The 17,236-nt window shown below is 37.0% G+C and overlaps 1 protein-coding gene across 1 annotated transcript in view; it reads left to right on the forward strand.

Moving 5' to 3' along the window:
* Positions 1 to 17,236, forward strand: part of LOC129257122 (AP-3 complex subunit sigma-1-like) — a 43,290-nt gene that overhangs the window by 17,090 nt on the left and 8,964 nt on the right. The window contains exons 2-5 of the mRNA XM_054895378.2: positions 12,138 to 12,229; positions 13,396 to 13,507; positions 14,396 to 14,467; positions 15,423 to 15,530. Of these exons, the coding sequence (XP_054751353.1) occupies positions 12,138 to 12,229; positions 13,396 to 13,507; positions 14,396 to 14,467; positions 15,423 to 15,530 (384 nt within the window). The remainder of the gene's footprint in view (positions 1 to 12,137; positions 12,230 to 13,395; positions 13,508 to 14,395; positions 14,468 to 15,422; positions 15,531 to 17,236) is intronic.

Consider the following 17,236-nt stretch of genomic DNA (forward strand, 5'->3'; position numbering starts at 1 on the left):
TTATAGTAGTTTTCAAAATCAGCACTGCTGCTATATTGAATCGCGTGATGCAGGTGAGACGGCCAGAGGCATTCCACTTGTTGTGGATTGATACTTCTAACTTCTCAGGTAAACTTTAAAATTGTGACTTAGGCTATATAGACCCCTTTTTATGTTACATTGACATGTTGATGCGGGTCCGTGTCGACATGAAAACAGAACTCGCTCTCACAGTGTTTACAACGTGTACACGTGAAAAACACGCCGTGTACACGTGCATCAAAAATGGACTTTCAAAACGGGCCTAGTTTAGGGTCAAATTTGCGAGGGTGTAAAAATTAAGACTAAAATGTTTTATAAAGGATGTGGCATTATCGTGCTTTCTGACTCCGGAGACAAAAAAGATCTGGGGGACAAAATTTCTTACATAAGCTTAGTCTCGACACTGGGTCTGAAGTTCCATCCGCGCTCGAGTTGGCTCACGATCAAAATCTTCCAGCGCGTGCGCACGTGGCTATACTTTCTTATTATTCTCGATCTCCCTCTCCCTCAAATCTCTCTCATTTGCTTTTTCGCTTTTCGAGTGTTGGCTTGGACTAAATAAAGAAAAACTATTGGAAACTGGTTTGTTTGATTCTGCTCTTTCTTTTTCTAGAACATTGTTATCATTGATGGGATAACTGACTAAAAATAAAATTTGTGTATATGAGGAAAATGCCTCACACTTTGTCAAATCATTCTTGAACTCCAACATTCAACAAACTAAAAGAATATCAATAATCCCTGCAGCTCGATACACAGCTTTCACAAACTAATTACTTTCCCAAAAATGATATCTACATGATACTATATGTATATTACAAGTGTGCAGGATTGCCTAATTCAATAGACATGTAAATTTCATGGCTCGTTATGTACGCGTACCCAGCGCGTGCCACGTGCTTGTTAATTTCTCACACCTGTTGATTGACAGAAAGCCGAATTTGCATCTGTCTTCTGAAAGTTGATAGAATCAAAATCGTCCTAAATTTATTTAGTCAGTGGTCGACAATCGGATTGATGATCTTCCCAATTCAAAGTTCTGTCTTATTTTGCCGCAGCAAAGTGGGAATCTATAAAGGCCTCTCATGACTGACTGACTTAACTGACGAAATCTGAATAAAATGATCGGCCAATTTATTTAGTCAGTGTCACAAATTTTGTTAATCTGTCTTAAATGTTACAAAGGAAAAAAATCTAATTATAAAATAACCCTGTCATATATCAATCTTACATTTTATTTAGTCAGCGATAATTCAGCCATGCAGGTTTACATTTTTTACTCCACTGTTTTCAAAGAAATTTCACTGTCATTTAAGTAACACATCGTTTGTCTCCTCTTCACTCTGCATCTTTTTACTATCCACAAAATAAGTCACAGTAGAGCCTATCAACTGTCTATATATTTATCGTCTTTTTTACTCCACTTTTCCAACAAAATTACGCACGGTAATTAACCTGTATATTCCATCAACCCCTCTTTTCCCTTCTCTTCAAAACCACTCTGCCACTTTTAGACAGTAGGCTATCCACTAAATAAATCAATTCAAACTCTCTATATCTTTATCCTCCTTTTTGACTCCACTTTTTTAACTATATGTGCACGATAATTAACCTGTATATTCCATCAACCCCTCTTTTCCCTTCTCTTCAAAACCACTCTGCCACTTTTAGACAGTAGGCTATCCACTAAATAAATCAATTCAAACTGTCTATATCTTTATGCTCCTTTTTGACTCCACTTTTTTAACGATATACGCACGATAATTAACCTGTATATTCCATCAACCCCTCTTTTCCCTTCTCTTCAAAACCACTCTGCCACTTTCAGACAGTAGGCTATCCACTAAATAAATCAATTCAAACTCTCTATATCTTTATCTTCCTTTTGACTCCACTTTTTTAACGATATACGCACGATAATTAACCTGTATATTCCATCAACCCCTCTTTTCCCTTCTCTTCAAAACCACTCTGCCACTTTTAGACAGTAGGCTATCCACTAAATAAATCAATTTAAACTGTCTATATCTTTATCTTCCTTTTTGACTCCACTTTTTAACGCGGATATACGCACGGTAATTAACCTGTATATTCCATCAACCCCTCTTTTCCCTTCTCTTCAAAACCACTCTGCCACTTTTAGACAGTAGGCTATCAACTAAATAGATTAATTCAAACTCTCTATATCTTTATCCTCCTTTTTGACTCCACTTTTTTAACGATATACGCACGATAATTAACCTGTATATTCCATCAACCCCTCTTTTCCCTTCTCTTCAAAACCACTCTGCCACTTTTAGACAGTAGGCTATCCACTAAATAAATCAATTCAAACTGTCTATATCTTTATCCTCCTTTTTGACTCCACTTTTTTAACGATATACACACGATAATTAACCTGTATATTCCATCAACCCCTCTTTTCCCTTCTCTTCAAAACCACTCTGCCACTTTTAGACAGTAGGCTATCCACTAAATAAATCAATTCAAACTGTCTATATCTTTATCCTCCTTTTTTACTCCACTTTTTTAACGATACGCACGATAATTAACCTGTATATTCCATCAACCCCTCTTTTCCCTTCTCTTCAAAACCACTCTGCCACTTTTAGACAGTTAGATATCCATCCAATACAATTTCAACAAGCTTATTATTTATCTTCCTTTTTTACTCCAGCGCGTGTTATCGCGTTGCCAAAACCCATAGACGGAGCCAAAAAGAACGATAAGATTAAGATTCTAGGTTTTATCCTCCTTTTTGGCTCCGTCAATGGGTTTTGGCAATGCGATAACACGCGCTGGAGTCAAAAAGGAAGATAAAGTAATAGTACGCTGAAAATTATTGTGTGTGACTGTGTATGATATCATATCATCTAGGATGATCCATTATGATTTGGGGGTGTGATGATGCGAGAGTTATCATGCAACGTCGTGTCAACGGAGAAATTGTCCCACGTGCGAGAGTCTTGTCCATGAGCTGAGAGAGCTAGCTGAGTGAGCTCGATCGCATTGAACGAAACAAATCTATTGAAAATCAACGAGGCGTAGTCGTGCTCAGTGAAATTCAGGTACTGTATAATTTATGGCTCCGGAGTCAGCATTCACGATATGGCCAAGGATGTATTTTTTGCCCCAAGAGTCGACACTATACGTGTTTAGAGTACGATTTGCGCGAGATGTGGGAGGTGGGGCTGTACTAAACCCAATGATGTAGGTATAAAGGTAAAACCGACGACCGACGTCCGTGACATAACAATAAAAATATTGCTGTACTTGTTTAGGGGGTCAATTCAGGGAATAATTGGCAAGAGTGTCGTTTTGTTTCCAATACTTGTTAAGGGTAGGGTTTCACACGCCAATACTTGTTAAGGGGTGCATTTCAGAATATGGAAAATATGTGTTTAGGGTGCTTTTCGTGACCCCATGGTCGCGCATGGTATCCACTCGTCAATGGAAGTGGCCACCCGGGATTTTACTTACATGTTATTGATGCCATCTTGTCTCCTTTTGTGATTGCATCCTGGTGACGTGTCTTTAGAGGGCGGCAAAATCATGAGCAGTGCCAACCTAGATTAAATAAAATACTTGCATCGGTCGATAAATTTCATGAATCGTAAAATACTTGCATCGGCCGGTAAATATCATGAATTGTATATTATGATATTTACCGGCCGATGCAAGTAATTTACGATTCATGAAATTTATCGGCCGTTGCAAGTATTCTATAAAATCTAGGTTGGCACTGCTCATGATTTTGCCGCCCTCTATAGACGCGTCGCTAGGATGCAATCACAAAGGAGACAAGATGGCGTCAATAACATGTAAGTAAAACACTCTTCTACTTTTAATAATTTCATTTCATTTTAGCGTCATTCTATAAAAAAAATAACAAGTTTTTTGCCAAACGTTGCCAACCAACATTATCGCCCATTGACATAAGTGTTAACATCACATTCTAAACATAACTAGCAGTTTGGCGCATTATTATTGTTGCCCAATTCGTCGGTGCGTGTGAGCCTATGGCATCCAGACCCAGGCTTCATGGGGATTAAGCCTACGTTGAGTAGAAAGACTTTTACTCCCCAGAAGCCTCCAGGCTAACTAAGTACTAGGGCGTGAAACAGGCCTAAAACTAACAACAACAACTAGCTCGAGTCGAGACTCATCCCTCAATGATTACATGAATATGATGTTTCTTGATTTTTCACTTTTACAAAACACTATCGATTTTCATTATAGCAAGACTTCCATATGTATTTACCCTGTTAAAATTAAAAAAGAAGAAAATATGGAGATAGTTTGAATTTGGTAGATTAACACGATTCACGTTAGAGAATCTAATCACGAAGATTGTCAATACAGTCCAGGTCTGATATTCTCCCGATATTTATCGGGTTCCTGATATTTTTTCACCAACATAGGTGGTCTCTGAGATCGATGTAAATCCGGTATAAGATTAAGGGGGGTTAGGGTGTCTTTTTTCAATGCCTTATTCGCAAAAATTGCTAGAAAATGAAATGCACATTGCGCCCAAATTCACACAAAGTTATAAGTTCTGGCAACTTGCTCTCGTTACTTTTTATGAAAATTGCCGTCATGCATTCGAAAACTTGATTCTTCGACGGCTATCTGAAGTTTATCGCACACGGTCGGTATCGATCATGGGCGCTGCCATTTTGTATTACCCACCAGACCGTTCGTGCGTTGCAGTGGAGGAAACAGCGTGCACTCGGTGCGTGCGCGAGGGCTGCATTCAATTCATGCTTGCAGGCGCTAGGATAACCAAGGGAACTCCGCGGGCAGGAGCTCCCTGGGTTAGCGCTAGGCGTGATTACAGTGATTTGTCAATACGAGAGTTCTTTCATGCGAGCGAAAACACAAGAAAAGTTTGTGAAAAATTATGGCTTTTCAACGGAAATTTCTTGATCGAGGTGAAGAGGAGAGGGTGAAAGGGATCGACGCTTCAGTTCGTGAGAAATGGACTTGGAAGTGGGTTGAAAAATCAATGGATGGAAGGGTGGCAAGTGAGTGCATACGGAAAATTGAGGAACCCGGTAAAGCTTACTGTACGTGGTGTAATAAGGAAGTAAAGTACGCGAATGGCGACTGGAGCGTGATCAAGCAGCACATGGCCAGCCAATGCCACAAGGAGAAATATTGAACTCAAAATCTCATAAACCTCTAACATGTATAATTGAGAGGTATTGTTGCATGCACTACCAATAAAAGTATATTTCCTGGTGAATTTAAGCACTTTGTGCCTCAGAAACACAATTCTTTCCCTTTTATACAGCAAATTCCAGGTACTTCATGGTGTTGAGGAGATGCCTTCTAGATCCTCTGAAAACCCCCAAATCCATGAGCTTTGGGGGGCTTTGCCCCCTCGACCCCCTCCGGGGCGTTGCCTTTGGACCCTCGGCCGTTAGGTGTGAGACTCTGGTCACTTTGCTCCCTACGTTAAAAAAAACCAGATATTTTTTAAAAGGGCCACTCTCAGGCCTGATACGGTCTGACGCTCTCAAGGTTCCAACTCTGGCATCGTGCACAGGAAAGTGCAAGGCACAACACCCTTAAAACTTCCATGGAATTTTGTATTATTTAGATATCAGATTAGTCATTCCTAGTGAAATCATTTTTTGCTATGACACTTTACCGAACGATATGTTATACGCTTGTTTGTTTACATTCAGGTCTCTCGCAAAGTACGGAATTACGAGTGGCGCATTTTTCGAAATTGATAATTAATTTCTAACACCCAAATTAAGCGCCATGCCACTGCGTTATGCACGCGTGCTTTACATGCGCACGTTGATGCACGCGCGTGAGCGCTGCTTAAACGGACGATCAGGAACATTTTAGAATTGTTTTGAGGTGCTAACAAGTAACAAGTGGAATGCCTCTGGCCGTCTCACCTGCATCACGCGATTCAATATAGCAGCAGTGCTGATTTTGAAAACTACTATAACTCGCACAAGATGTTCAGTGATACTTGGTTACTCTTATTTCCACGTTTTATGAACTAGACCAATACACTTATAGAGATATGATGGCAATTCAACAAATACCCCCAACGTGGCCAAAGTTCTTTGACCTTACATGACCTTTGACCTTGATCATGTGACCTGAAACTCGCACAGGATGTTCAGTGATACTTGATTACTCTTATGTCCCAAGTTTTATGAACTAGACCAACACACTTTCAAATTTATGGCTGTAATTCAACAAATACCCCAATTTGGCCAAAGTTCATTGACCCTAAATGACCTTTGACCTTGATCATGTGACCTGAAACTTGCACAGGATGTTCAGTAATACTTGATTACTATTATGTCCAAGTTTCATGAATCAGATCCATAAACTTTCAAAGTTATGATGGTAATTCAACAGATACCCCCAATTCGGCCAAAGTTCATTGACCCTAAATGACCTTTGACCTTGGTCATGTGACGTGAAACTCATGCAAGATGTTCAGTGATACTTGATTAACCTTATGTATAAGTTTCATGAACTAGGTCCATATATTTTCTAAGTTATGATGACATTTCAAAAACTTAACCTTAGGTTAAGATTTTGATGTTGATTCCCCCAACATGGTCTAAGTTCATTGACCCTAAATGACCTTTGACCTTGGTCATGTGACATGAAACTCAGGCAGGATGTTCAGTAATACTTGATTAACCTTATGGCCAAGTTTCATGAACTAGGTCCATATACTTTCTAAGTTATGCTGTCATTTCAAAAACTTAACCTCAGGTTAAGATTTGGTGTTGACGCCGCCGCCGCCGCCGCCGTCGCCGCCGCCGCCGCCACCGCCGCCGCCGCCGCCGTCGGAAAAGCGGCGCCTATAGTCTCACTCTGCTATGCAGGTGAGACAAAAACATGATCTACAGTGCGTATCAAAAAAAAGTTTACACTTTGAAAAAGCCCTGGGAATTAGAAAATATACAACATGTGGGTAATTTTTTCACATATATTTTGGGGTTTGGGTCTCATCTACCCAATGAAAGTGAAAGTTTTGACAGAATGTTACACCTGAGTGAGCACTGTCCATCTTTGTAAAGCTCGCAGAAATCTGTTTGCGCAGAAATGCTCGTTTTCACGCTGTGTCAAGGGGAAAGGGCGAAATGAAACTTAACCCTGCGAAACATTTCTCATACATTTCCCATGCACTTTTAGTCAATTGAAATAAACCGGATACATTCAAGCATTTTGTAACAATTTTGCCACCCATATTGAAATTTTAACACTTAGTAAGCACAACCTTTACCCTCTTTGTGCCAGCTGGATTTGAGGACATAACTGAATCTGAACAAAAGTTTATATCAGACATCTCCAGCATTTTTTCACTGAGTTTTTATCATTTAAAGTGGGTTTACATTTCATTTTTCATTTAATACTTGTTTCTCCACACTTTTCCCAAGCTTGACAATGATTATCAAAATGAAAATCAAGCCTAAGCAATTTCATGTAAATCACAGCTTAGTGTAAAGCAAATATCGTCACGATGGCCTCGGTGTGTGGGGGAGTGGGGTGGGTCGCAATGCACTCTTTGAAGTGTTTTGGGCAAGGAAACAAGTTAAAAAGATAAAAGATATCTTCAAATCAATTTTACTAGCTAAATTCCATGTGTTCTTCATGATTAAGGTCTACTTTTATTTGCATAACTATTTCAAAGTTCTGCGCAAATCATTTTTCACTAACTTTTCAAAAGTAAGTGGTGCTCGCTCAAGCAGAAATATTTTTCGACAGTTATATCGTCATTTGCTTAAATGGATCTGTACCAATGTTAAAATGTGGAAAAATCTTCAGGATATTACAAATGTATAATTTTACAGGATTTTTTCTAAGTGTAAACTTTTTTTATATACGCACTGTATATACCTTCTGTTATGAAATTCTGTTCTCTAATAAGAAAAATAAATAACATATTTTTCAGACAATAGCGGAAAGGAAAATAAAACAGAATAGAAGTCGTAAATATCTCAGATTACTAAACGGACTATCAGGAACGCTTTAAAATTGTTTTGACGTGCTAACAAGTAAAAATATATTTCATCAGGGCTCGATTTTAGCGGGAGCCCGGTGGCAAAAGGCTCCCTAAAACCTCTGCGGGCTCCTTAGAAAGTAATTGAAAAAGCCCGGTGGGCTCCCTAAGATTTTCTAGTACCAGCCACTAAAAAAGCAATTTCTTACCAGCACACTCATCCATGCTTTATAAGTCTAAATTATGTTTTCAAAATCATAAAAAACCTTGAAAATAGCGAGTTTCAAATTGCTTAGCTGCGTCTTTTTTTCTGTACCACGTTTTCCCACACACATGGTACCTATGGAAAAAAGAATCGGGCTACACCGGTGCGAGAAACAGTTGCATGTACAGGGGTCCATTATCATTTACGCCGTGTGTAATTTCCAATGCACACATTTCCCTTAGGGATATCACAATTCTGTGTCATGTAGACTTCGGCTCTGCTTGTCAAAAGGGCGCCTATTAACATCCAAAATTACTTACCTCGGTAGTGAATTATTCCTGAAAAATCTTTTGTTTCATTTTTTCAAGGGAGGGGGTAAATATGAGACAGTAAATCATCAAACATGGCAACATCTGATTTTAGGAGGCCGTCGGATTTTACTCACGCACGCACTGACACTTGTGCAAGTCGGAGCTCTCTCTCTCTGCCTGAGCTCTGGGGGACAATTCGGTCAGTAAATGCCTCAATGATGGTGATTTTCTGTTTCAGATAGAGTTTACATTTCAGGTTTTTTTTTTTAAACTACCAATAAAGTTGGATGGTTTCTTCATTGTGATATATATTTAAGTTATTGATGAATACTTTTTCACCGAATTTAGACTCCCCCATAGAAAAATGCAATTTTCGTGGAGATCTGCGTTTTCAAAGAACTGCAGGAAAAGTTAGGGTACATGCATGTACATGTAACATGTGCCTACATGTGACATACTTAGCCTGTGTGGTTTTTGTACTGATATGATATAAACACAATATTTGGAGTAGAAATTAGATGATGAATTAATTTTTTTAACATATACATGTATATCCAAGTCCACCGCACAGTCACACCCACACAAACACACACCAACCCACATCCATGATTCAGCATGAAAAAAAATCAATTTTGTTTATGTATTTAATTTATTTCCTTTTTTTTTTGGTTTTTTTTTGAGGGGGGGGGGGGGGGCATTAAAAATGAAAAAAAAAAGTCATTGACTTATGTGTTTGTGACCGGTGTCTAAGTGTGTTGGGGTGTCAAAATCTGATTTACCCTGAATAAATACAACTGGTGCTGATGATTATTAAACAAAAAACGTATCGTGATGGTGTGCTTTAATATTTTAATAGGTAATGACCAGTATTATGCAAAAAAAAGGGATAAACTTGGGCTCCTTAAAACCTATGCGGGCTCCCTAAAAAAGTGCTTGAGGAGCCCGGCTGGCTCCCTAAGAAAAAAGTAAAGGTCAGGCCCTGTTCATATACCTCTCGTTATGAAATCCTGTTCTCCAAACAGAAATATATGTGACGTATTACTAGTATTCAGACAATGCTGGAAAGGAAAATAAAACAGAATAGAAGTCGTAAATATCTCAGATTACTAAACGGACAAGCAGGAACGTTTTAAAATTGATTTGAGGTGCTAACAAGTAAAAATATATTTTAAATACCTTTCGAAAATGGAGGCTCTGGAACTAAAATTTGGTCTTAAAATGGGGGTCTCCGGAACGGCTCTTGGATCTACAATTACTAAAAATGCCCGGGGGGGGGGGGCCACTTCCATTGACGAGTGAATACCATGCGTGACTGTGGGGTCTCGAAAAGCACCCTAAACACGTATTTTCCATATTCTGAAAATGCACCCCTTATTGTGAAATCCTACCCTTAACAAGTATTGGAAACAAAACGTTACCCTTGGCAAGTATTCCCTGAAATGAAACCCTAAACAAGTACAGTGAATTATGTCACGGGTCCATCGGTCTTCGCAGTTTTACCTTTACACTTCATTTGGTTTAGTACGGCCCCACCTTCCACACCTCGCGCAAATCGGACTCTAAACACGACTAATGGGGCAAAAAGGACATCCTTTATAAAACATTTAAATTTTGTTTCATTATCCCCGCAAATTTGACCCTTAACATGTAGCATTCCTAGCGAAATAGATACCCTTTTTTCATTATTTTTGTGTTTTTTACACCCTTAACACGTTACATACGTAACGTGCCCTATCTTGAAAAAGACATCCTTTTTACATGTTTTTTGGTCGCGCATGGTATCCACTCGTCAATGTAAGTGGCCCCCCCGGGTAAAAATGCAATGCTCCGCAACGGACTACATAATAAACGGGGGTCTCCAGAACTCATTAGATCGTAGACGTAATTGGTAGCGCTATGTAAAAAACATACATACATGTATCATACATTTATACAGGTACCTCCCCCCCTTCGGGTTTTACCCAAGGATTATCTAAATTGAGGCAAAAATACTTCTGCTTTTCAGGGGTTTTACCGTCATTTTCATTCTGTGGTTGGTGACTTCGGCAGACCCCTGAGGGGGTAGGATTTGCTATGCCATCACTTCTTTTTATGTAACTGATAGAGAAAAGCCTCCTCTTTAGCCTCCAAATATACGCTGACGACATTCAGCTGTATTTACCATGCTTACCTAATCAAACTGATGTGGACAACGTACATGCTAGATTTGAGTCATGTGTAGCAGAGATCTCCAAATGGATGGGGCAGAACTACTTGAAAATCAACCAGGCGAAGTCTGAATTCATTTTCTTTGGCTCTTCCCAAAAGATCAAAAAGGTCATCATTCCTAACCTAAAAATTGGTGATGTACATGTTGAGCCGGTTTCTAAAGTTCACTCGCTAGGTTTGACACTTGATAGTACTATGTCTATGGAACCACAAATCTCTAGCTGCATCAGATCATCATTTTATCACATTAGGCAGATTCGTCGGATCCGGGATTACCTGAATCCCCATGCAACGAAGCAGGCAGTTCATGCTCTTGTCACATCACGTTTGGATATGTACAACAGTACTTTGGTTGAACTGCCTGATAGTATACTCACATAAAACGACTACAGAAGGTCCAGAATACTGCCGCACGACTTGTAAAGCGTTCAAACTTGTCAGATCATATCACTCCAGTTCTCAAGGAATTACACTGGCTGCCTGTTAGGCAAAGGCTTACATATAAAGTTCTTTCCTTGGTCTTTAAACTTAAAATCAACCAGACACCAGTGTACCTATCAGATCTTCTGGAGGTGAAGAGATCATGTAGACCTGGTCTTCGTTCAGGGAATGTTCACCAGTTCCAACAAGTTAGAGTGAAAAGGTCCTGGGGTGACAGATCTTTTTCCGTTGCTGGTCCCCGTTTGTGGAATTCACTCCCATCGGACATTAAGTCGTGCCAGTCGAGTGAGCTATTCCACAACAAATTGAAGACTTATCTCATGAGGGAAGCATTTCCTTAACTGTTGTGTGATAAGGCCTACTTGTTATTTTGACTACCAACTTTAACGGATTGTGTATTTTTTCATGTCAGTTTGTTCAATTTTTGTGTATTTATTAATTTTATTTCTGTTTTATATAAGTAGTGAATTGTGCGCCTTGAGTGCTATCGACAGATACGTGAGCTATACCAATCTTGAATTATTATTATAAGACAATAAAAGTTGTTTTTCTCTGTAGCAAAACACCACTTTGTCACATTGGAGGCTCCAAAAAGCACGATATTTTAATAGTTAAGCTACGGATAAGGGGGTAACTTCGACAGGTTAATGCAACTATGCTTTAATATTTGGATAGTTTGGGACTTTTAGTTGTACTAGGGACCTCACAGAAATGCATTGTGGTGAAAAAAAATTATGTTGCACTTTGCTCCAAGTTTGGTCAAAATTTTGACTAAAATGACTGGACTACTACTTTAGAGTGGCTAATTCCAGAGTGAAACACTAGACACTATCAAATGGTCCAAATAAGTTTTGTACAACTTTATGCCTACTTCTCTTCGAAAAGCATAATTTCTAAGGTATGATTTAAGAAATTAGCAGTTGTGGCAAATTCAAGATAGTCCCATATTATTTTACTTTGATTGCAGCACGAGGATGAACAACAGCAGATTGTCCGAGAAACTTTCCATTTGGTCTCCAAACGAGATGAGAATGTGTGCAATTTTCTGGAAGGTGGAATGTAAGTTTAGACGTCCATTTACCTTTTTTTGATATTACAAATATTTTTTGCTTCCCAACAAAAGATGTTTTAATGCAGCCCTAATATTGATAAATAGCAGCCAAATTTCAGTCCAATATTTATTGAATTGTAATCACAAATATGTATCGGTTTTATTTATTTCTCTATTTAAAAAAAAATTTTTTTTGGTTGAGCTTGTTGCTTGAACAGACACAGTCTTCATATTTGATGTAGTTTTTAGATGTCCTGAAGATAGTGGTCAGAATTCATGTGACAGAAATTCAGGTGAAAATTTTAATACATGTTTGGAATGGAACAAGAATTGAGCTAAAATTTGATTCTGGAAAAAGAAACCATTTTGGCTGAATACATAAATCCATAATTTACATATTTTCATTCAAAATAGAAACATAGCTGATATTAGAGACTCAATGTTGTATGATTGATATAAAAAAACCATGGCATTTTGATTCAAACTTCAATGAATAAGCAGAATTGGTTTCATAACATCACAATATTGTGAACAATTGAGGTGTTTAAGTGTTTCAATTTGTCTTTGAATATGTAAAACACAATCATTATTCCTATTTCTCCCATAACTCACCAGAGTTCCAAGGAAAGGCAAAAGGGTCATAAAAATAGAATCCTAAACCATATTTTATTCCTCATCTCCATTTCGTTTCAATTTTAGACCCTAAAATAGCATGTGAACAATACTTACAATGTGTTTACACTTATTTTGGGGAGACAATGTACATGTATGGTCATGTTGCCACTCATATTATTTTACATTTAGTGTGGTCTTTGATATTCTGAATATTACTTTTGAGGCATGTGGAATTAGAGTTAGACTTTCAACAACACAAAACAATTCTTATGATTATGACTATTGTTTTAGGTTTTACATCTGTCCTTTTACAAATCAATTGCTGGAAATTTGTTTCCCTGACATAAATTCAGTTTTTTTGTCGGGTGGAAATGTGTAAAAAGGGGTAAGATATGTTTATTTTTATTTACTTTTTATAAGTTGAATTGGATATTTTTTATTGGGGTTTATTATTAGGGGATAAAATTGAAAGAACTGCTACAGTTTAAAATGATACAATGTTATATATTCAATATTACTGATTGTATTGTCTTCAATTATTTCTTTTCTTCTGATAAAGGATTGTTGGCAATGAAGATTTCAAACTCGTATACAGACATTATGCTACATTGTACTTTGTTTTCTGTGTGGACTCATCAGAAAGTGAACTTGGCATCTTAGATTTAATACAAGTGAGTAAATGAAATATGGTTATACTTAAAGCTAAATGAAAGTAGTTGCAGTAAATCACTGATTTCATGAGAAAGTCTGTAAAACCAAGGTAAAGTATTGATATGTCATCGTGGATCTAGATCTGGTACAGTTACATAAACAGAACTTTGTGAAATCATAAAATATAAGCTGAAAAACGATCACACTGAAGATCGCCAACACTGAGAGGCACACGTGGGACAGTGTATTATTATTGCTGTAATAAAGACCCGACGGAAGTGCCCAAATCCGCGCTTATTTTGCTTATTTCTTAGCAGTTGCACAATTTCTTCCAGAATCTTTTGGCACATATTTTTTATTCATACAAACAGAAACGTGGGTGGTCATTATATTGGATTCTGTAAAAAGTCATTTTGAGATCGTTACCACAACTGGCTTTTATCTTTAAAGAAGATAATAATGGATACTGGTACTAGAGAATGACTTGCATACATTTGTAAGGAACAATTTACATGATATGAATGTTTAATTAAAAAAAAGTCTTGAACATTCTACTAGTGACAGGCATCATCATGAAATTCATAATTATTTTAGTGCATGTTCATAAAAGTGTTGAAAACCTTTATGAGTTAAAGGTGATTAAATGGTGGTTTAAGATATTTTTAAAAACTGTTGATATTGAGATTAGCTTTGATTTAAAATCCTTACTTTCCATCTATGTTACCATTTAAACATTTAAAAGCATATTTTTAAAGAAAAGAATATTAACAAAATATGTTTATTCCGTAGTTTGTGATTGAGAATCCAGAGTATTCATATATCTTGGGGAAAACTAAATTACATGTATTTGTTGTGAATTATGATTGAAACTTCTTTAATTTCCTTTTTTTTTCTCTCTCTCTTTGCAGGTATTTGTAGAGACATTAGACAAGTGCTTTGAAAATGTTTGTGAGCTGGATTTAATATTCCATGTTGACAAGGTATGACTTTGTTTTTAGGTCATCTTCCTTCTTCATAATAATTTACAAAACAAAATTTTAAATGACAGTCTACTTTCAATCAATTATTAAAGTTTTGAAATATGATTGTTGTATATTTCTGTTCTGTAAAATTATTGGGATGATTTTTATATAGATTTGGAAAAAAAATGAACAGATTTTTTCCCTACTGAATCCATGAGTGTGAATTAAGAAGCAGGACTTAAAAACTGTAAAATGGAATATCTGCTTGAAACACTTCAGTAAGTTGTCAAAATATCAGTGGCAAAATGTACTTTGTAATGAATCCATAAAATTGTTACAAAAGGTCATGTCCAACCCAACAGTTAGTTGATTTAAACTAATAGAGAAAAATCGTATAAGCATAACAAAGGAAATTTATTTTAAATTGAAAGTAAAATAAGAAAGTTTAGAAGTACATGTATATTATTTCAAAGATTAATTTATTTACATGTGCAACAGGAGTGATATGCATATGAGAGAGCTTGTGATGTCACACCCTATTTATCATTTTTGTAGATTTGACAATAAGGAAGCTTTTGATTGAAACAGAGTAGGTATTGGATCATAATTTCAGGAAAATGTCAGGAAAAATGATATATTTCATATTTACAAATTTTTCGTAAAATACATAAGTAATGAGTAGGGGACACTATCGGTTCTCTTGCAGATTTTCATGCTAACTGTATGTCTTGTGCATAGAACTTGAAAACAAAAATTGATGGCAACTTTTTGAATTTCTTATTATACATTCAATTTTAATAAAATATTCAGTGCTTTGTTTGATTGGCTTTTTTTTTCATTTAGTCAAATCAACTTATTCATAGGTTGGACTTGGCTATTCAGATACCATTATTTGTATTTTAGTGGTTTTACTCATGAAATTCTGACCAGATTTCTCTGTCAATAATGTGATTATTTATTTTTCTATGGACAGGTTCATCATATTTTAGGAGAGCTGGTTATGGGAGGAATGGTTCTAGAAACAAATATGACAGAAATACTCACAAGGATAGAGGAACAAAATAAATTAGAAAAACAAGAGGTATGTACTGGTCCTTTTAGAATCAACATTACTGTGTGTGATGATCAATGTATGGTAATTTTATAATGGAAAAAAAAAACCTAACAAGCAAAACCTTTTGAACCAATAATGAGTGAGAGTCAGAAGTGAATTTCTTAACTTGCAATATGAAAATCAATTGCCATGAGTACGGACAGTGATTTTCCGTTTCTAAAAATTGCCTTTTCCGTTTCAGAAAATCTCGAATTCCGTTTCAGCATGTCTGAAAACGGAAATTCCGTTTCTCCATAGACTTTGTGTGCATGAAAAAGTGACAATTCCGTTTACATAGAAAACCAATACGCAATGAGTAGCGATGTCAAAATGCTAGCGCTGGTCAAAATTTGCATCTACCAATGTACTAACATCGCTTTAAAATCCATTTTAATCGAAGAGATTCGAGCTCAAAAACTATTTAGAGAAACATGATCAACATGAATCCTCACCTTTCATATCATTAGCATTATTTTATGGTTAAATGGGATTTTATCGCTGATTTGGGGACTTTTCGGACATCGTTTAGAGCAGTCGACGACTTCCGCCTATCCGCCATTTTGGATTTGTTGAATCACCGTGATCATTATATTATGACTGAACGCAGAGGGCAGCAATACACGGCCGTATTCTGCCTCATATGCGGACGTGAGTGTAAACTAATTTAGATACGATCGAGTGATAGAGGGGCTCGAGTGTAGTTACAATGTGTTGATTGTCATGATTGTTGTAGCAAAGTGAGATTGTGTTTTTTTCAGTTGATATTCGTATTTTGTTGAGGATTTGGGATTAATTTCTGTTGCTATTTTGTGCATTTTGAGAAAAACATGTTTTCCGTGATTTTCCGTTTGAAAAGCCACTTTCCGTTTCAAAAGGCCGATTCCGTGAATTCCGTCCGTTTTCCGCGATCGCAGAAAATCACTGTCCCTACATGAGATATATTCTAAACAATGCTCAATACTCTTCAAATGTTTGTATTTTATCTTTCACATATCATATATGATGAGTAAATGGCAGAGTGTTAAAACAATAAGGAATTTGATCATTTCATCCATTTCACAGCCATAAGCTACACATATATATTAATATGATGTGGGAATATGCAGAATGCAACTCCACACTCCAATACCGTCAATTTTAGAATGTAAAGAATATAATGATGGGATTTTTCTTTTGGGGGGGTGAAGTTTTCAAACCTATAGGCCCAAATTCACAAAGGTGGTTTTTAAAATCATCGGTTGAACCCATGCTTTATGCATATTTCCTATATAAATTATGCTAATTTACCACATATATTAATAAATGTCAAATGCTGATGTGCGCTATTGTCACAGTGCGCCAAATTGACGCTTGTTGCCGTGGTTATCCACCCTATTTTAACAATGAGTCCACTGTTTTGAATTAATGAGTCCACTCTTCAAACAGTGGATTCATGAATAAAATAGCGTTCCTAACCATGGCAACATTCGTCAATTTGGCGCACAGTGACAAAAGCGCGCATCAGCATTGGACATTTTTTAATGTACGTGGTAAATGAGCGTAATTTATACAGGAAATCTGCATAAACCATGAGTTCAATGGTCTGATGGTTTTCAAAACCACCTTTGTGAATTTGGGCCATGGTGTCCCACATCGCATCTGGAACACACTGCTGTAAAAGGGTTTTTCTTGATAGAATAATATCTGTATTTTTG

This window comes from Lytechinus pictus, chromosome 3 (genome assembly GCF_037042905.1).
Source record: "Lytechinus pictus isolate F3 Inbred chromosome 3, Lp3.0, whole genome shotgun sequence".
NCBI classification, from domain to species: domain Eukaryota; kingdom Metazoa; phylum Echinodermata; class Echinoidea; order Temnopleuroida; family Toxopneustidae; genus Lytechinus; species Lytechinus pictus.